Below are 15,581 nucleotides of genomic sequence, written 5' to 3'. Positions count from 1 at the left end.
TAAGGCTGAGATGGATGAGATTTGGCGCGTGTAGAGAAGTATCTTCAGTTTCTTGGGCTAGATCGCGTGCAAATACTAATAGTGACGCACGCTACAGCGAAGCGAGACGTCGTAGAAGCCACGCAGACGTTGCTGCAGGTGGGCCCAAACTCGTATTCTTCTTCTTCCTCGCGTAGCGGCGGCCGGAGTTTTTTTTTTGGAGGGGGGCTGCCAGTTCCGGTGGCTGGCGGCTTTAGAAGAGGAGCGGGGTAGGAAGGCCCGACGGTGGCGGATTGCGCGGCGAGGCGAGGCGGTAGGAGCCGCTGGCCACAGGCGGTTGGGAAGACAACCCGTGGGCCAGAATCTAGGGGGGCGCGGGAAGATGAATAATTAGCAACTGGGCAACTGTAGCAACTAGGCAAAACTTTTAGGCAAAGCAAAGATTAAGTTTAAGAGTGCAGCCTATGCCACAAATAACTGCAGTGCTGGGCTGATGGTTGGCCTCTGAAACTTTGAGTGGTGTTTGGATTAGAGATACTGCTGTAAGCTCTATGCTAGTTTCTGTTTGACGGACGGCTGCTGAAAGTACTATAAGCTTTATGCTATCAATTGGTTGACGTGGTGTTCAGTTTAGGCAAGACCAATATTTTGAATCTGGGAAATTGTATATCCCATCTACCACTATTGATGCTTCATGGAATCACACATCTGAGTTGGAGTGCATGCCTTGAATACTGAAGCGAGCTGCTGTTGGATTTGTCTAAATAATAGTATTCATACGTAGTGATCCCCTTTGGAAAGAGTACTTGGCTGCAAATCCAGAAGCTCGTGGATCGGATGGCGGTGTCTACCCGATCGGCGCAGCAAACAGTAAGAAAAGAAAAACCACAAGCTGCGGAAATTGTCAGAAAAGGGCAAGTCCTCCATAGGTAATATTGAAAATGATAAAGTAAAATTGTCCCAAGGCCAGAAGAATAATGGAAGACCAAGGAAAGACTGGAACAATACCAAGGCTGCCACAAAATCAGTTGACCATAAAAGTGTGAATAGATCGTGGTGAAAATCGAAGGGTCTCCAACCTAAGCCAGTACCAGACTACCAGTTGAGCCCTTACAAGTAAAATTAGATTATCATCACTAGTTGGGACAAAGCTTCGTGAGTTTGTGCTAGGTCCAACAACAGATCTTGTCCTTCCCCTGCAAAGATTTGTACTAATATGGATACCATTTACGAGATCACAAGCAAGTTTAAGGTAGTCCGTAGGCTACATAAAACCGGTTTAAACTAATACCTTCATTTTTTTTCTTTTGAGTTCTACATGTGTCTTTTCACCAGGAGCTCAGGATTAAGATATCTGCGGCAATGATCATCATGTGCTTTAGTTTTAGCTTCTATTACTGTTCTCATTCATGATCTGTTGAAAGGCATGTAGTATGTTTAATTCTTGGGTGTAAGTGTGATACTTTGAATAATTGAATTACTGAATTATCTTTTTGTTAAGCAGCTTGAACTCCTGCAAGGAAATTTTTTTGTGACCAATCTGTGTGGGGGCCCTCACTAGCTGCAATGTAATTATCGTGCAATTCTTTCCATGAGCATTGTATTCCTTTCACTATCGACCTTTTGATGGATCTGGATGAAGGCATTCCTTACTTATTTTTCATCTGAAAGTTATGTTACTCCTGCAAATTGAGGTATCTTTCCAACACTTTGTTTTAAAAAAATTCTAGAGGCATCGCCCCGTTCTATGCGCATTGCAACATGACATAAAAGTTTACATCGGTTTGCTTAAGCAGCATCGAGCACAGCTTGCTCTGTTCTTACACCATTGAGACATACAAAAGTGGTGTATGGATCAAAAGCGTGATTGAAACAGCAGCTAAACATAAGGCAAAGCAGTAACCCAAACGCAAAGAAGAGCAACATCCGCTACACGCTACTCTCTCTATCCTCTCTCTATCCTAAATTACAGTTCATTTTAACTTTTTTAGATACATAATTTTTGCTATATATTTAGATATAATGTACATTTAGGTGCATAGTAAAATATATATATCTAGGAAAGTCAAAACGAATTGTAATCTGGAACGAAATGTAATTTAGGACGGAGGTAGTAGTTTGAGCCTGACTACTCTGACAGCCATGCCTAGCTCAGTCATAGAACATGAGCCAGCCTGACTCTACATCTCATATGCAGATTGAGAGCAACAGAAATACAACACAGGATTCCGCATTTAATCGAGGATTTTCAGCAAGCACTCCACAGTGGAGTCTCCACTGAACTTCTAAGCCATACTGCTAGGATAGTTGATTTAGACTGCTCATCCTAGATTCGAAACTAAGCAGGCCTGCTTACTGCACCATCTAGACTAGTTCAAATTAACAAGCAAAAGACTCCAGGGGAATGCAAAAGCAGACAGACCTCATCCAGAGGTTATCGTTGCCATCAAAGCTGACGATCCTACACTTCCCCGTGTGGGCCCTTCCTCCAACAAGCTCGAATTCCCTGACCTGTTGCTTCCCCGCAGCCCGAGCTCTCAGCCAGGCCGGACCGGCGCGAGCGCAACGCGGCAGCTTAGGAGGCGGCGCGACAAGTACGGCGAGGACGACTTCTTCAACTCGCGCAACGCGGATGCCATCTTCACGGAGTTCTTCCGCAGCTCCAGCTCGCGCAGCGCGGAGCACACCGGGCGGCGGCGAGGATGACTTCTTTGGTCAATTTAATTTGATGCCCACACGAAAGGTGAGAGATGAAAATACAAATATACTCATTTCACTTAATCTTGTAATGAGCTCCTGATCCACAACTTGTTTCTTATAACAGGTACCTGGTTCCTTGTAACAGGTTCTTTTTTATTTTATTTTAAAACCATTAAATCAGTTCAGGACTGTTATTTTTTCCATGCACAATAATGTTCCTTAGTTTTAAAAGTTGCTGCTCAGTCAGCAGCAGGTACCATACCCCATCAATTCCGGTTTGCTTGCCATGTCTTTCATCCTGAGTTGCTCCAGGCCTTTCACCGGGCAGAGCGGCTCCTACTCTTACTCTTCAACCAAAGCCGCAACATACCTTAGGAACACCCTTCTAAAAGCACAGATGATTTCTTAGTTCCCAGAATAAGAACGCCCAATCTAAAAGCTACTGAATCGATTTTCCCATAATAAAATTTCTACAGAAGCATGATCGCCTACAAATTACACATATTATTTACATAAGAAATAATATTTCATGCTTGGTGCCGCTAAAAAGATTTTTTTCCCTATTTAATGTAACTGCTTTCAAACTGAGATCTTTATGAAAACAACAATATGAAGCAGCAAAACATACAGTACAATTGTGGACCTAAGAATCATCAGCCGTTTCTGGCCTTCTGTTCTAAGGCCAGGTTGATACAGTTTCCGACCTGCTTTTGCGTCACAATAATCTTCAGGGCCACTCAAAAGACCTCTGCTGAACCGGCTCCGTGGTGCACTTATTTCATTGGCACTGCTGCAAACATTTCTATGCAAATGGTTCAGCCGTTCCAGCTCCTTTTCTTTGGCATGTACATCCGTGATCAGGATTTCAGCTTGAGCCTAAAAATTTTTAAGACAAAACTAAGTTTGAGATGGCAGGAGCCAATACCATTCAGAAGATGTAGAGTAGGAGAATGTAGAACTGACTTGCTTGGATGTCAACTGCTCAATGAGGCTGTGTAGTTGTCTCTCCAGGATCTTCTCCCTTTGCGCTGCATGTTTAGCAGAAAAGACCACTAAGATTGCTATTACCTCTGTTCCAAATTATAGGTCATTTTGGCTTTTCTAGGTACATAGTACCTAGATACTATGTATTTAGAAAAGCAAAAACAACCTATAAGTTGGGACGTTGAGATTAGATAAGATTAACATCAAACAGGAAGAAATAACCAGTTGGCATAACTAGTCGTTGCTAAAGCGTACCAATAATCACTTCCCCAGTTATACTTTAGCCACATGAATTAGATAGAAGTATAGAACTAACCTTGTTGAGCTTCCGAAATGGCAACAGTTTGCTACCACAAATTCAAAACATTATCTACTAACTGCCCCTTAACAAGGAACCCACTCAAGAATTTGGGTCCATGGATAATGCACCTCAGATAAACAGTTAGCTACCTCATAAAACAATGTCACACAGGGCAATATGCCCTAATTCTACAATGGAGTGATCTTACTCCCTCCAAACATGAAAAACCTAAGGGTCTGTTTGGAAGTAGACATTGAGCTGTCGGAATTGATTTGAGCACCAATATCAAATCGGAGTGGTATTGGAAATGGGTTACAATACCAATTTTATTGTTTGGATGTAGATGGCATTGCTAGTTGGAATTCATTGAGGTGGTCAATACCAATTCGTGTTTGGATGAATATATCCTGGAATTCAGAATTGAACATCTTCTCTCCCCCTTTCCACCACGAACGAGCTCTACAGCTCCACCTGTTCCTTCACTAATGAAACCAGCCATGGCCACCAGAGCCCATCATCGAGGCCATGGATGCCCATATTGAGTTGGAGCACCTGGGCACCGCTGGATTTGGGGCCCTTGTCTTGCCGATTCGGGAGGTAGAATGGGAGCTGCAGAGATGGGCGCGCACCGCCGGAGTTGAGGATGTAGCGGTTGCCGGAGTTGAGGACGGAGCCATGGCCGGAGTTGAGAAAGAAGGCGGCGGCGGCCCAAACCATCACCGAATCATCCTTGTGTTGCCGCCACGACCTCCACCATCGCTGGATTGAGGCTTGCCAGCACTGAATCAAGCTCTGCTGCTGCCGGATTTTGGTTTGCAGGCACCGAATCGAGCTTTGCAGCCGCTGGATTGAGGTTCCCTGGCCCCGAATTGACCTTCTCTCCATGCCGAATCGAGAGTCCTCCACGCTGAATCGAGAGATAGGAGAGGGAGAGGAGTACCGCAGCGGGTGGTCGGGGGTGAGGGAGGGAGGGAGGGGAGGGGGGTGTCTGCTGTGAAGACAGACGGTGTCTCTCATGGCGCTCGCGCAGAGTCGTCGGTTTGCTTCTTTTTCGAGGGCACGGCCAATTCACCGCAAAACAGAGGGGGTTGGCTCGGTATTGAGGGCGAGGGGGTGGCAGTGGAATGTATACCGGTTGGTATTGGGGTTGATTTCCAATTCCGAATTCCAAACCATCCAAACAGCCGATATTTAAATCTACCAATGCTAATTCCAAATTCTAAGGCTGAATATCTACATCCTAACGCAGTGTAAATGTGATGATTGGGTTAAGCTTTACTTAAAAATATGAGTTGTAACCATGTAGAACTTAACTTCCTGGATGCCCAATTAATGTGAATATGTGATGATATGTTTTTCCTGAATCATTATGCTTTCTGACAGTTTAATTTCGAGAAAAATTATCTAGTTCCCTTGTGCATTCTAAACAGTAAACTGATAAGAAAACTTCTCTCTACCAAGTCAACCAATAGAAATTGGGTGCTGAGTGCTGTGCATAAGCAATGGTCTACTAGTACACATAGCAGCAAGGAGTAAACAAACAACCCATTTTGTGTTCTTCCAATATTCAGAATATATCTCTTTGCAGTTGGCTTATGGAAAAAAGTCACTAGCAAGTAAACAGGTGTCCATGAAATAAATATCGGCTAGTCAACTCATTAAAAATCAAAGCTGTGAAAGTATGTCCATTATGATGCAAAACATTGGAATTATTAATGTTATCCATGGTTTCATGTTTTTTTATTTGTTCACACATAGCACAGATGTAAATGGAATTATTTTGTATAGGCATGTTTGGCCCCTTTAATGATCACATATTTCTAATCCAGGGACGCTTTGCAATTTGCAAAGTAGCACAAGTCAACAGGTTCGTTAGTATAATGATATCTTCTAAAGAAGAATAAGTATGAGATAATCCAACATGAGGTCAACAAAAAGGTGGACATGCTGAAAAAAAAATCAAAAGTACCAGGAGTGGGATTCTTTAAAGATTCTTCTTCAACCACAGACCACTCTTTCTCTAATGTTTGCACCTTGTTATCCAATAGTTCCTGTGATGAGGAAATAGTTTTTTAAAAAAGAATCCTACAATGCACCAAAACAAAATAGAGAAGAAAGTTCCAAACAATGGCGTACCAACACTCTTTTCTTCTCTTCCAAGTCTTTAGACTTAAGATTGATCAATGATTCAGCTTCCAATAGAGCATTTTCAGCTGTTTCAGAAGCTGTAGTTGATACTTTATGTTGAGTAGCCTCTTGCTCCTTCAGAGCATCTTCAAGCTGTGCCTTTAAATTATGCTCTGCTACTTCCATTTCCTAGAAAAATAATGTATTCTATTAAAAGAATGAGAGAGGCCTTATTGTTTGCAAGGAAAAAGTGTATACAAAAAGAAAAACATAAAAAGGATTTAGCAAGAGATGTTGCCATTCAAGTAAAGAGTAAAAGTTGATGAACATCACACGTTACTAAGGCAAGAAAATGCTCCAGACAGGCTGATTAAAGACTTCATGATAATCATCAAAGAACAGGACAACATGGATATTTCAGAAAGTCATTCCTTGTTGATGCAGAGAACTCAAACTTTCGTTTAAGTAGCAATACAAGAGACGTCCATCCAGGCGCTGCCCAGGAAACCTGACAATGAGAATAGACCCTGTCGTTATCGACCGAAACCTTATGGTCGTTAACACTACTAATCAGCGCGCAAAAAGATCAATCGGTTTCCCTACCAAAAGAGCTGTGCTGGTTGTGGTTATCCATGGAAGTTATCCTAAATATATGCAGATCTGCCTCCTGACGCCTGACCCTTAAATTCCTCTCCCCCCAGCCCCCTGCTTGGACTTTCAATCCCATCGTATTCCTCCGCCCTCCCCTCTCCGCACATTCATCTTTCATGGTCAATCCAATGCTTGCACTATCGATCTGCAGCATACATAGGATCGTAAGATTCGTACCACGGTTTGCTGCCGCCCAATTTGGTTTCTGCAGGTATCAACTTATTCCCCAACGTTTAGGTTTAGACTTTGATTGTTTTGTTATTTCAGCAGTTACGAAATTGCAGATGTGATCTGTTCTCTCGCTTCCAGCGCTCTGTTTTCTCCAAGACTGGGTAGTGATCCTTGCATTGTTCGTCATCCCCGTAATCACTCAACCCGGCTGCTTCCTGCCACCACCCTCATGCCCACCGTCAAATTGTCGCCGTTGCTGCAACCATGTCGCCATAAGTCCCCATACAGGTCCGTTAGATTCCACCTGACCTCCCTAATTCTGTTTATATGGTTTAATAACAAAAAAATGAGTGCATGTTCTTTGATCCGATTGAAGATATTCGTGCACAATTTGGATCTGTGTGCACAAAGGGTTGATCAAGTAGCAATTAGGTTTACCGATCCATGTGTAAACAACTGAACATTAAGCAATTGTAGATGCAATGAAATTTTGCAATATTCCCATGTACATGATAGATAGCTTTGTTTTGACTCCATATTGATCGGCACAGGGTAGTTTAATAATCATCTAAAACACACTAGATGGCACCCAGTAAAGCATGATGGATCTAGTTGATAATCACCTCAGCACTGAATGTTTGGATGCAAAGAAGTCTGAAAAAATGAGACTAAGCCAGGTTTGCATACTTTAGTGATAAATGCAGAGGAGTCCAAAGGTCAGACTCTGCCCCCTCAAAATACAACTAACCTGTATTGTATCTATTTCTTTTTCAATATTAACAGTTATTACTTATGTCTTGTAGTCATGAACAAGCATGCAGCCATTCGTGGGGATGTCAATCAACATTAACCACATGCTTGCAGAAGATGCACTCTGTGCAGCCCTACATGTTCTATGAAAGTGTGTATGGAAACTACTTGTGTTACATGTGTAATGCATTATTCAGTCAACTTAGATAGGAATGCATTTTCTGTGACCTCACTTTTATTTACTAACCAATCATACATCATACATGAAGAAATGTTAATGTTGTTCTAATGTAATGACGTACAGACTTCTGGTCAATCTTTACAATATTCTCATTCTACTATATATGATGTTAATCTAACCAGTCATTGAATAATTTCTCAGCCTGCATCCGAAACTTTGCCTGTGTGTACAGCATGACTAATGCAAATAAGGCAGCTCCTACATTTTTCAGTGAAGTTAGAGCTTAGTTGGATCAGAATTGTCCATTCTTTGAGTCTAGGATAAAGATCACTTCACTCAGGCAGTCTACTTTTGTAGCTAACTGCAGCATGTGTTTTCAAAAATTTTCTGGACTGTCCTCTTCTAATTAGGCAGGTTCATATGAACTAGAAATCTCACCTTTCCATCTTAATAATTGTTGTTTTTGGCTTTTGATTTTTTTATGTTCTTGCAGGTGGTTTTGTTGAGGTTTAAATGTTTGATGTATGCATAATCAACATTTATATCGGTAAAATATGATTCAAAACAGATACATAACTATTTTTTTTTCCAGTTGGGAAATCCTGCCATTGAGTCGACCGACTGCAACTGTTGTTCACCAATGCAGGAATTTGGGCATTTGGCTCTCAGTTGCTGGCACAAAAACAGCAGAAATTTGGTTCACCTGGCCTCACTTTGTAAATAATAGATTATCTGGAATAGGATCAAGAGTGCGCTGCCTGGTGGGACTGTTGGAGCCAACATGAATTAGAAAAGGCAGCTATAAGCACGTAGGCTCAAAAAGATTATTTAATGGCTGATCTGTTTGTTTTCTTTCATTTACCTGTGCTCTGATCTGATATAAAATTCACATATTTACAGGGATCATGATGAAGAAGATTCTTAGAAGCATGACATGAGAATTGTTCACGAAGAGACCTTTGATGATTTGCTGCCTTCAAGGTTCAAGCATAGCTGATTGCTAGAGTGCTTTCATAAGGCAAATAGTGAACCTTCTCATTATTTTTTCCTTATTGGATCGGTCTTAAGTCAGCGACTGTTAGATTCGTGCCTGAGGCTGGTTCATTTTTTCTGTTTGTTGCAAAGAAACATCTTAAAGTATTGAGAGGTTGCATAAATAATAACTGCTTGCTGCTGTAAATTTATTTCTTTATATGTAAGCAACAGATGCTATAAATTTGGCCCTTAACAGTTATAAAGATTGAGCCATTATCACAAGCGTTCGTTACCTCTCTGTAATACTCCATGGTATCTATTAACGACATTGCTGTTGTTATTACTAAAATGTGGTCGTTGAAGCCTCATGTGAGGTGGCATAAAAATATTAACAAATGCTTAGGGAGTAGCAATCTCACAGTACGAAAAGCTGATTAAACTGAATATACATGAAAATATGTAACATGCACGCTGTGCTTAGTAAGACCATATCAAATGGAGGAATATAAAATGCATAAAAGATACAAAATGATGTGAGGGCAAAACAGGGTTCTTAAATGGCACAATGGTGTACCTTCAAATCACTTTGAAGCTGATCGGTCTCCATCTGCCTTTCCTGAATTTTCCGTCTACAATCTGATAGAGCTTTCTCATAGGCTGCATTTTCTTCTTGGAGAGTTATTTCTCTCTGCTGGGCCTACAAAAAGTTTACAGGACCCGTTATAGATATCTGCATAGGAATGCCCAATTATCCCAGCGTGAGTAGAAACCAACTTTAATATTTGAGTAATCAATTGAGCAATATTGTTAAACTTGACGGATACTTAAACCAATGGCAAATACACCACTAACACTATGATTGTATCAGCTGACCCATCTAGAAACTTTACAACTTTGCAGATGCAAACAAGTACAAATGTAGATGAGCAAGTAATGTCCCTAGAGACATGCTCTAAAAACTAGTATCGTCTCATAACAGAACCAACATATACAAACATCAATATGTGCATTTTCAAAGTAAGATCTTTTGCAAACGAATCTTTCAAGCACCTACCAGATCCAGATCCAACAATTGCACTTCTTAACAGATCAAATGGGCTGCGCGAACTTAATTTTAGTACTACTATTCCCCGATTAACGATTATCAGGAAGACTTGTATAAAGGTCAAGAACGTCGAGAAGGAGCTAACAGCTAAGGATTCACTACCTGCTCCTTGGTGGAGGAGTGTGCGTTGAGCTGGAGGGCGAGGGCTGCGGAGGAGGCGAGGGAGTGCGCGTGAAGGTGCGGCAGCCGCTGCGCGACGTGTGGCGGGGGCACCCGGAGGCGCAGGTCCTGGATCGCGCGCCGCATCGATGCCGCCCTTGCGTCAAGCTCGGCGGCGCGGAGCCGCTGCTCCGGGGTCATCGCGGCCGAGGCCACGTCGCGCTCGTCGTCGGCCTCATCGTCGCTGGCGCCTGCGCCGCCGACCACATCGGCTGCCCACGCCAGGATCCCCGCCATGGCGTGCTGCTTGCCTGCTTCTCAGCGTCGATGCATCGAGGAGGAAGAACGGAAGATGGTGGCCTGAAGGGGTATGGGCTTTAACTTGGTGGGCTGGGCGTGATGGAGGAGGAGGGGGAGTGAGGACAGGCCCAGTCCAAGTGGCCGTTCTTTGCTGGCCCATCTCTTTTTTTCCTAAGAAAAACTAATTAAGACCTAGGGTTTCGGCGACTCGACGGCATATCCGCGGTCGAGGGTTCTATCCCTGCTTGTGCATGCTTCCTGCTTCCTGCTTCCTGCTTCCTGCGATCTCCGGGCTCCCTGCTTTGGGCTGAACAAGGGGCTGACTTGCTCAGCTTCCCGACCTTGGCAAGGGGTCAGTTCTAGGGTTTCGGGAGGTCAGGCGAGGTGGGTGCTGCAGAGAAACTTTCGACGATGGAGGCGGGTTCTTCCAAAGCCGGAGCAAAGAACAAGAAACAGGAGATGCTGAAGAAGGCAGTGTATGTTGGTGTTTCGATCACCGGCTAGTAATTTGCGCCGCTTCTCTATGGTTCGATGGCTAGCAATTGAAGGTAAGGATTTAGACTGGTTGGGACAAGTGCCCTACGTCCAGTATGAAGTGGTATTCTTCGTCTTCCTCACGTTCTAATGCTGAGTGCTTACAACGAGGCCCTTGCAAGCGATGTGTGCGTGAGCTAGAAAATGATCTCCTTGAGAGAAGGCTGGGCTGGGCTACAATGCGTGAGAGAGGGGGTACCTCGGGCCCCGGGATCAACGTCCTAGGGATGAGGTCGGCTATCCTGCATATGTCCAGTCCGGGGGCCTCGGTCGAACGTGCCTCGCCGCTTCCCAAGCCAAGCCATGTCCGCTCGGTCCGCAGCGCCGCCTGGCACGTCCTCGGTCCTGTTTGCCCTCCCTGTGGCAGGTGATGGCGCTGTTGCGGCGCGCCCCTCCTGATGCGTCGGGGTGGGCCTCTTGTCCGGCCGGTAGGGCTAACCTCCCTTGTGATGGTCAGCAAGTCGGGCGCCCTGCTACCCTTGCCGCCGGATCTTGCGGTGGGGCCCGCTAGCTCTGGGTGCCTGCCTCGCCCTACGCCTGGTGGCAGAGGGTGACCCAGTATGAACTATCCCGTCGAGCTGACGGAGAGGGGGCACGATCGGCGCCTGCGCCGGTCACAGCGTCATAATAGCCCAGCTGACCGGCAGCGCTCCCGCCGATCCATCGGTCCGTAGGCGGCGCCCCTACCCCAACTGTCGAGCGAGGGGTGTGCATGCATGTCTTATCGAATCCAACGAAGTTAATGCCGCCTCGCGCCTTTCCTAGGAGATCTTGGTGATGTTGTAGGTCGGGAGGGCGCCACGTGCCTTGCGCTTGGCCGTTGTTGGGCCACGGCATGTTTCCTTGTATGTTGGGCTGGTGCTGGCTGCCTCTCTGCCCCGGCGGGTCAGGCCGCGTGGCAACGGCTGGCTAATTCCTGTTTAGACCTTTGAAGGCTGCGGTACTTAACCCCATCACTACCAGGAGTGCAAATTCATCCCCATGAAGCACAGGGCGGCCTCCGAGGAGGAGGACCGCCGGGTGCAATGAGTTGCATTAGTTGGAACTATCAAGTGCTGGGTAATCCCTCGACAGTAAAAGAACTTCGCGATCTGGTGAAGAATTTCAGCCTGTCTATGCTATGCGTGCTTGAAACTCAAGTTCACATGTCACGTGTAGGTCTCGAGAGTACGCTAGGCTTTGACGACGCTTTTGCTGTAAGCAGTTCTGGTCGTAGCGGTGGTCTAGGAATTTTCTGGAACAATGAAATAAAGATTGAGATTTTACCTTACTCGCAGTACCATATTGACGCTTTCGTTACTGAGGTGGGTGGTGATCCATGGAGACTAACATGTGTTTATGGAGAAGCACGGGTCAGCGAGAGGTTCAAAACATGGGATATGTTGAAGCATATAAAGTCATCATCGTCTCTGTTGTGGTTGTGCATTGGCGATTTTAATGAGGTTCTACATCGATCGGAACACTCGGGAGCAGGAACGGAGCTATAATCAGATTGCCGGTTTCCGGGAGATGGTTGGTGTCCGTGGGCTGTATGATCTAGGCTATGAGGGGAGATGCTGGACGTATGAGAAGAAGGTCGCCGGGGGCTCGTTCAGCCGGGTCCGACTGGATCGGGCTCTTGTAACACCGGACTGGTGTGGTCGTTTCCCTCTGTCGACAGTTCGCCACTTGTCGGCCACAGCCTCGGATCACTTTCCAATACTGTTACACTGGAATTAGGAGCTAGAGCGTCGACATCTTAAGGGGAAGCGGAGATTTCAGTATGATGTGATGTGGGAGACACATGAGGAGTTCAGACCATGGCTAGCAGATGTTTGGCAAGGGGAGAAAGCGCTGACACTAAACGATCTGAATCGGAAGCTTTCAAAAGCCGCAGGTAGACTAGCAGGTTGGGGCCTCGGGGGAAGCAGACCTTTGGGCATGTTCGACTCGAGCTTCAGAAATTCAAGGAGGAACTTGACAAGCTGCAGTCAGATCCACATCGGTCTGGACCGTCTCATGCGGAGATCAAGATCACGGATAGGATCGTCGAACTAAACCACAGGGAGAAGCTCATGTGGCAGCAACGATCAAGGATAAGATGGTTAACAGTGGGGGATAAAAAGACCAGTTTTTTTCCATCTTCGGGCTACCCAACGCAGGAAGAAGAACAAGATCAGTAGCTTAAAGCGACCAGATGGCCAGGTTACTGAAGATGCTCAGCTTTCTACAAGAATTTGTACAGTTCAGAGGGGGTGAGTGATATGGAGCTTGGTCCTAGATACTGTCCCAACCAAAATCACACCCGCGATGAACGACCAGCTACTTGCTCCTTTTGAGAGCAAGGAGGTGAAAGAAGCTTTGTTTCAGATGTTTTCGACAAAGGCACCGGGGCCGGATGGTTTTCTTGCCCACTTTTTTCAACACCACTGGGATCTATGTGGGGAAAGAAGTGACTTCGGTGGTGCTAAGAGTGTTAAGAGGAGAAGATGACGTGTCGAGTATCAATGACACTCTGATTGTATTGATACCGAAGGTGGAAAGGGCGGATGATCTGGGACAGTACAGACCCATTAGCCTGTGCAATGTCATCTACAAAATTGCATCGAAGGCGGTAGCGAACAGGCTAAAGCTGATATTGCCCGAGATCATTGTGGAAGAACAATCTGCGTTTGTCCCCGACCGGCTAATTACGGACGATATTATAATAGCATACGAGTGTCTGCATTCTATGAAGCAGAAGAAAGCTAGGGATTTTCGTTGTTGTGCACCGAAGCATGACATGCAAAAGGGTAACGATCAGGTCGAGTTTGTTGGATTGATCTCCCAGAGTCCCTCGGACCCCAACGGATCCGATGGGCCTACTCTCACCCGCGCCCTGATCGGGGGCGCTCCAGCTCGTTCGTAGCTGGTGGGCCCCCGTCGCACTGCGCTATAAAAGAAAGGTTGGGGCCAGCGGCACAGGGTATAAGGTTCACCGGCCGCCGCTACCCCACTGACAGACTAAACCCTAGCCGATCTAGTGGAAGCGCAACAGCGGCGGGAAGACTCACCCAGACCGTCGTCAACACCGCCACCGCGTCCCCGCACTCCTCGGTTGCGACGCGAAGCTCGACTACCTCTAGCTTCACCGCCGCCTGAGACGATGGCGGGCCTTTCTGCCGCTCCTGCGATGCAGGGCCATGACGGTATAGATCCCGTGCCCCTTCTCTCTCTCTTTTGCACTCGACTTGTTTTAGATCTACCTGACTTCTTCCGGCTCTATCACGCGGTAGTCGATCCATGGATAAAGTAGTCGATCCACGACACTAACAGAGTTGAGTTACCTTCAGGCTATCGTGTCTCGGCTGGGATTCCATCAACTCTGGGTGCAAATGGTAATGCGACTGGTCTTTTTAGTTTCTTTTCAGTTCTCTTTAATGGTGAATGCCTGGATAAATTCAAACCATCGAGAGGAATTCGACAAGAGGATCCTATCTCTCCATATTTGTTTCTTTTGGCAGCAGAGGGCTTTCGTGACTTAGAAAAATCATGAATTCAATCATCGACTCTTAATGGAATCATGGTGGCACCATCGGTTCCGGTGGTCAGTCACCTGCTCATTGCGGATGATAGCCTGCTGTTCTTTAGAGCAATCATGGAGAGTGCACAGGAGATACATGAGGTTTTGCAAGTGTACTGTCGGGTGTCTGACCAGCAGGTAAACATGGACAAATCGTCAATTTATTTTGCCAAAGGTGTTTCACAAAGCACTAGAGGGGAAATCATGGATTTGTTGGATGTCAATAATATATCCTTGAGTGATAAATACTTAGGCATGCCATCTGATGTGGGTGCCTCGGTGAACATAGCTTTCAAATTTCTGAAGGACAGGGTGTGGAAACGAGTTCAGGGCTGGATGGTTTCATCGCTATCGGCAGGAGGCAAAGAGGTCGTGATCAAAGCTGTGGCTCAGGCCATACCGACATACTCCATGTCATGCTTTAAGCTTCCACGGGGACTTTGCGAAAGCATCAACAATGTGCTTCGGAAGTTTTGGTGGGGCAGTAAGGAGGGGAAGCGGAAGACGTGCTGGGTTGCATGGACGGATTGACAAAGCCGAAGTTCTGTGGAGGCTTGGGGTTTCGTGACATTGAATTATTCAACCTTGCTTTATTAGCCCGGCAAGCATGGCGAGTGTTGCAGGATCCTGGATCGTTTGAGTGCTCGCATTCTCAAGGCGGTGTACTTCCCTAACGGAAATTTCCTGGAGGCCAGTGAGGGAACGCGACCGTCTAGAATATGGTGGGCTATCATGGAAGGAAACGATGTTCTATCACACGGCATTATACGGAGAATTGGAACGGGTGAGACGACAGAAATATGGAACATGAACTGGGTGCCCAGGGACAGTCTCCTTCGTCCTATGGCTAGCTCCAAGCCTAATCCTCCAAGCCTGGTCAGTGATCTCATCAAGCAGACAAGACAACAGCGTGCTAGAATCAGCGTGCTAGAATCCAATGGATATCGAGGCGATCGACGACATCCCCTCGGTACTAGACGCCAGGATGATTTTTGGGCTTGGCATTATGAGAAGAAGGGCGTGTTTTCAGTGAGATCGGTTTATCGCATGTTGGTGACTAATAGGGAGAGAACTGCAGCATGCGAGATGGTCGACCGGGGAAGTCGGACTTCAAATCAGAAGAAAAAGAATGGACTGCTCTATGGCAGGTTCAAGTACCTTCCAAGATCAAAATGTTCTTGTG

General features: G+C 45.8%; 1 protein-coding gene and 1 long non-coding RNA gene across 4 annotated transcripts; one reads left to right on the top strand and one right to left on the bottom strand.

The window, feature by feature from the left end:
* Window positions 1–3,112: 3,112 nt before the first annotated feature.
* On the bottom strand, window positions 3,113–10,370 carry LOC112881875 (golgin subfamily A member 5). The gene is made up of 6 exons (XM_025946778.1): window positions 10,027–10,370; window positions 9,394–9,516; window positions 6,101–6,280; window positions 5,934–6,015; window positions 3,643–3,707; window positions 3,113–3,555 (listed from the first exon to the last, which is right to left on the bottom strand). Exons 1-6 carry the CDS (start codon window positions 10,318–10,320, stop codon window positions 3,259–3,261), a joined length of 1,041 nt encoding a protein of 346 aa, XP_025802563.1. The 5' UTR covers window positions 10,321–10,370; the 3' UTR covers window positions 3,113–3,258.
* On the top strand, window positions 6,686–9,117 carry LOC112881876. Of its 3 annotated transcripts, XR_003226540.1 has the most exons (4): window positions 6,686–6,953; window positions 7,052–7,201; window positions 7,717–8,653; window positions 8,745–9,117. It is a non-coding gene; the product is annotated as an uncharacterized LOC112881876 (long non-coding RNA). The 3 variants fall into 3 exon arrangements; XR_003226541.1 differs by lacking the exon at window positions 6,686–6,953 and having other exon boundaries at window positions 7,185–8,391; window positions 8,491–8,653; XR_003226539.1 differs by lacking the exon at window positions 6,686–6,953 and having other exon boundaries at window positions 7,185–8,653.
* Window positions 10,371–15,581: the final 5,211 nt, after the last annotated feature.

The sequence above is a fragment of the Panicum hallii genome, chromosome 2 (genome assembly GCF_002211085.1).
Source record: "Panicum hallii strain FIL2 chromosome 2, PHallii_v3.1, whole genome shotgun sequence".
Taxonomy (NCBI): domain Eukaryota; kingdom Viridiplantae; phylum Streptophyta; class Magnoliopsida; order Poales; family Poaceae; genus Panicum; species Panicum hallii.
The sequence above is the reverse complement of the archived record's forward strand: the minus strand, read 5'-3'. Positions and strand labels throughout refer to the sequence as shown.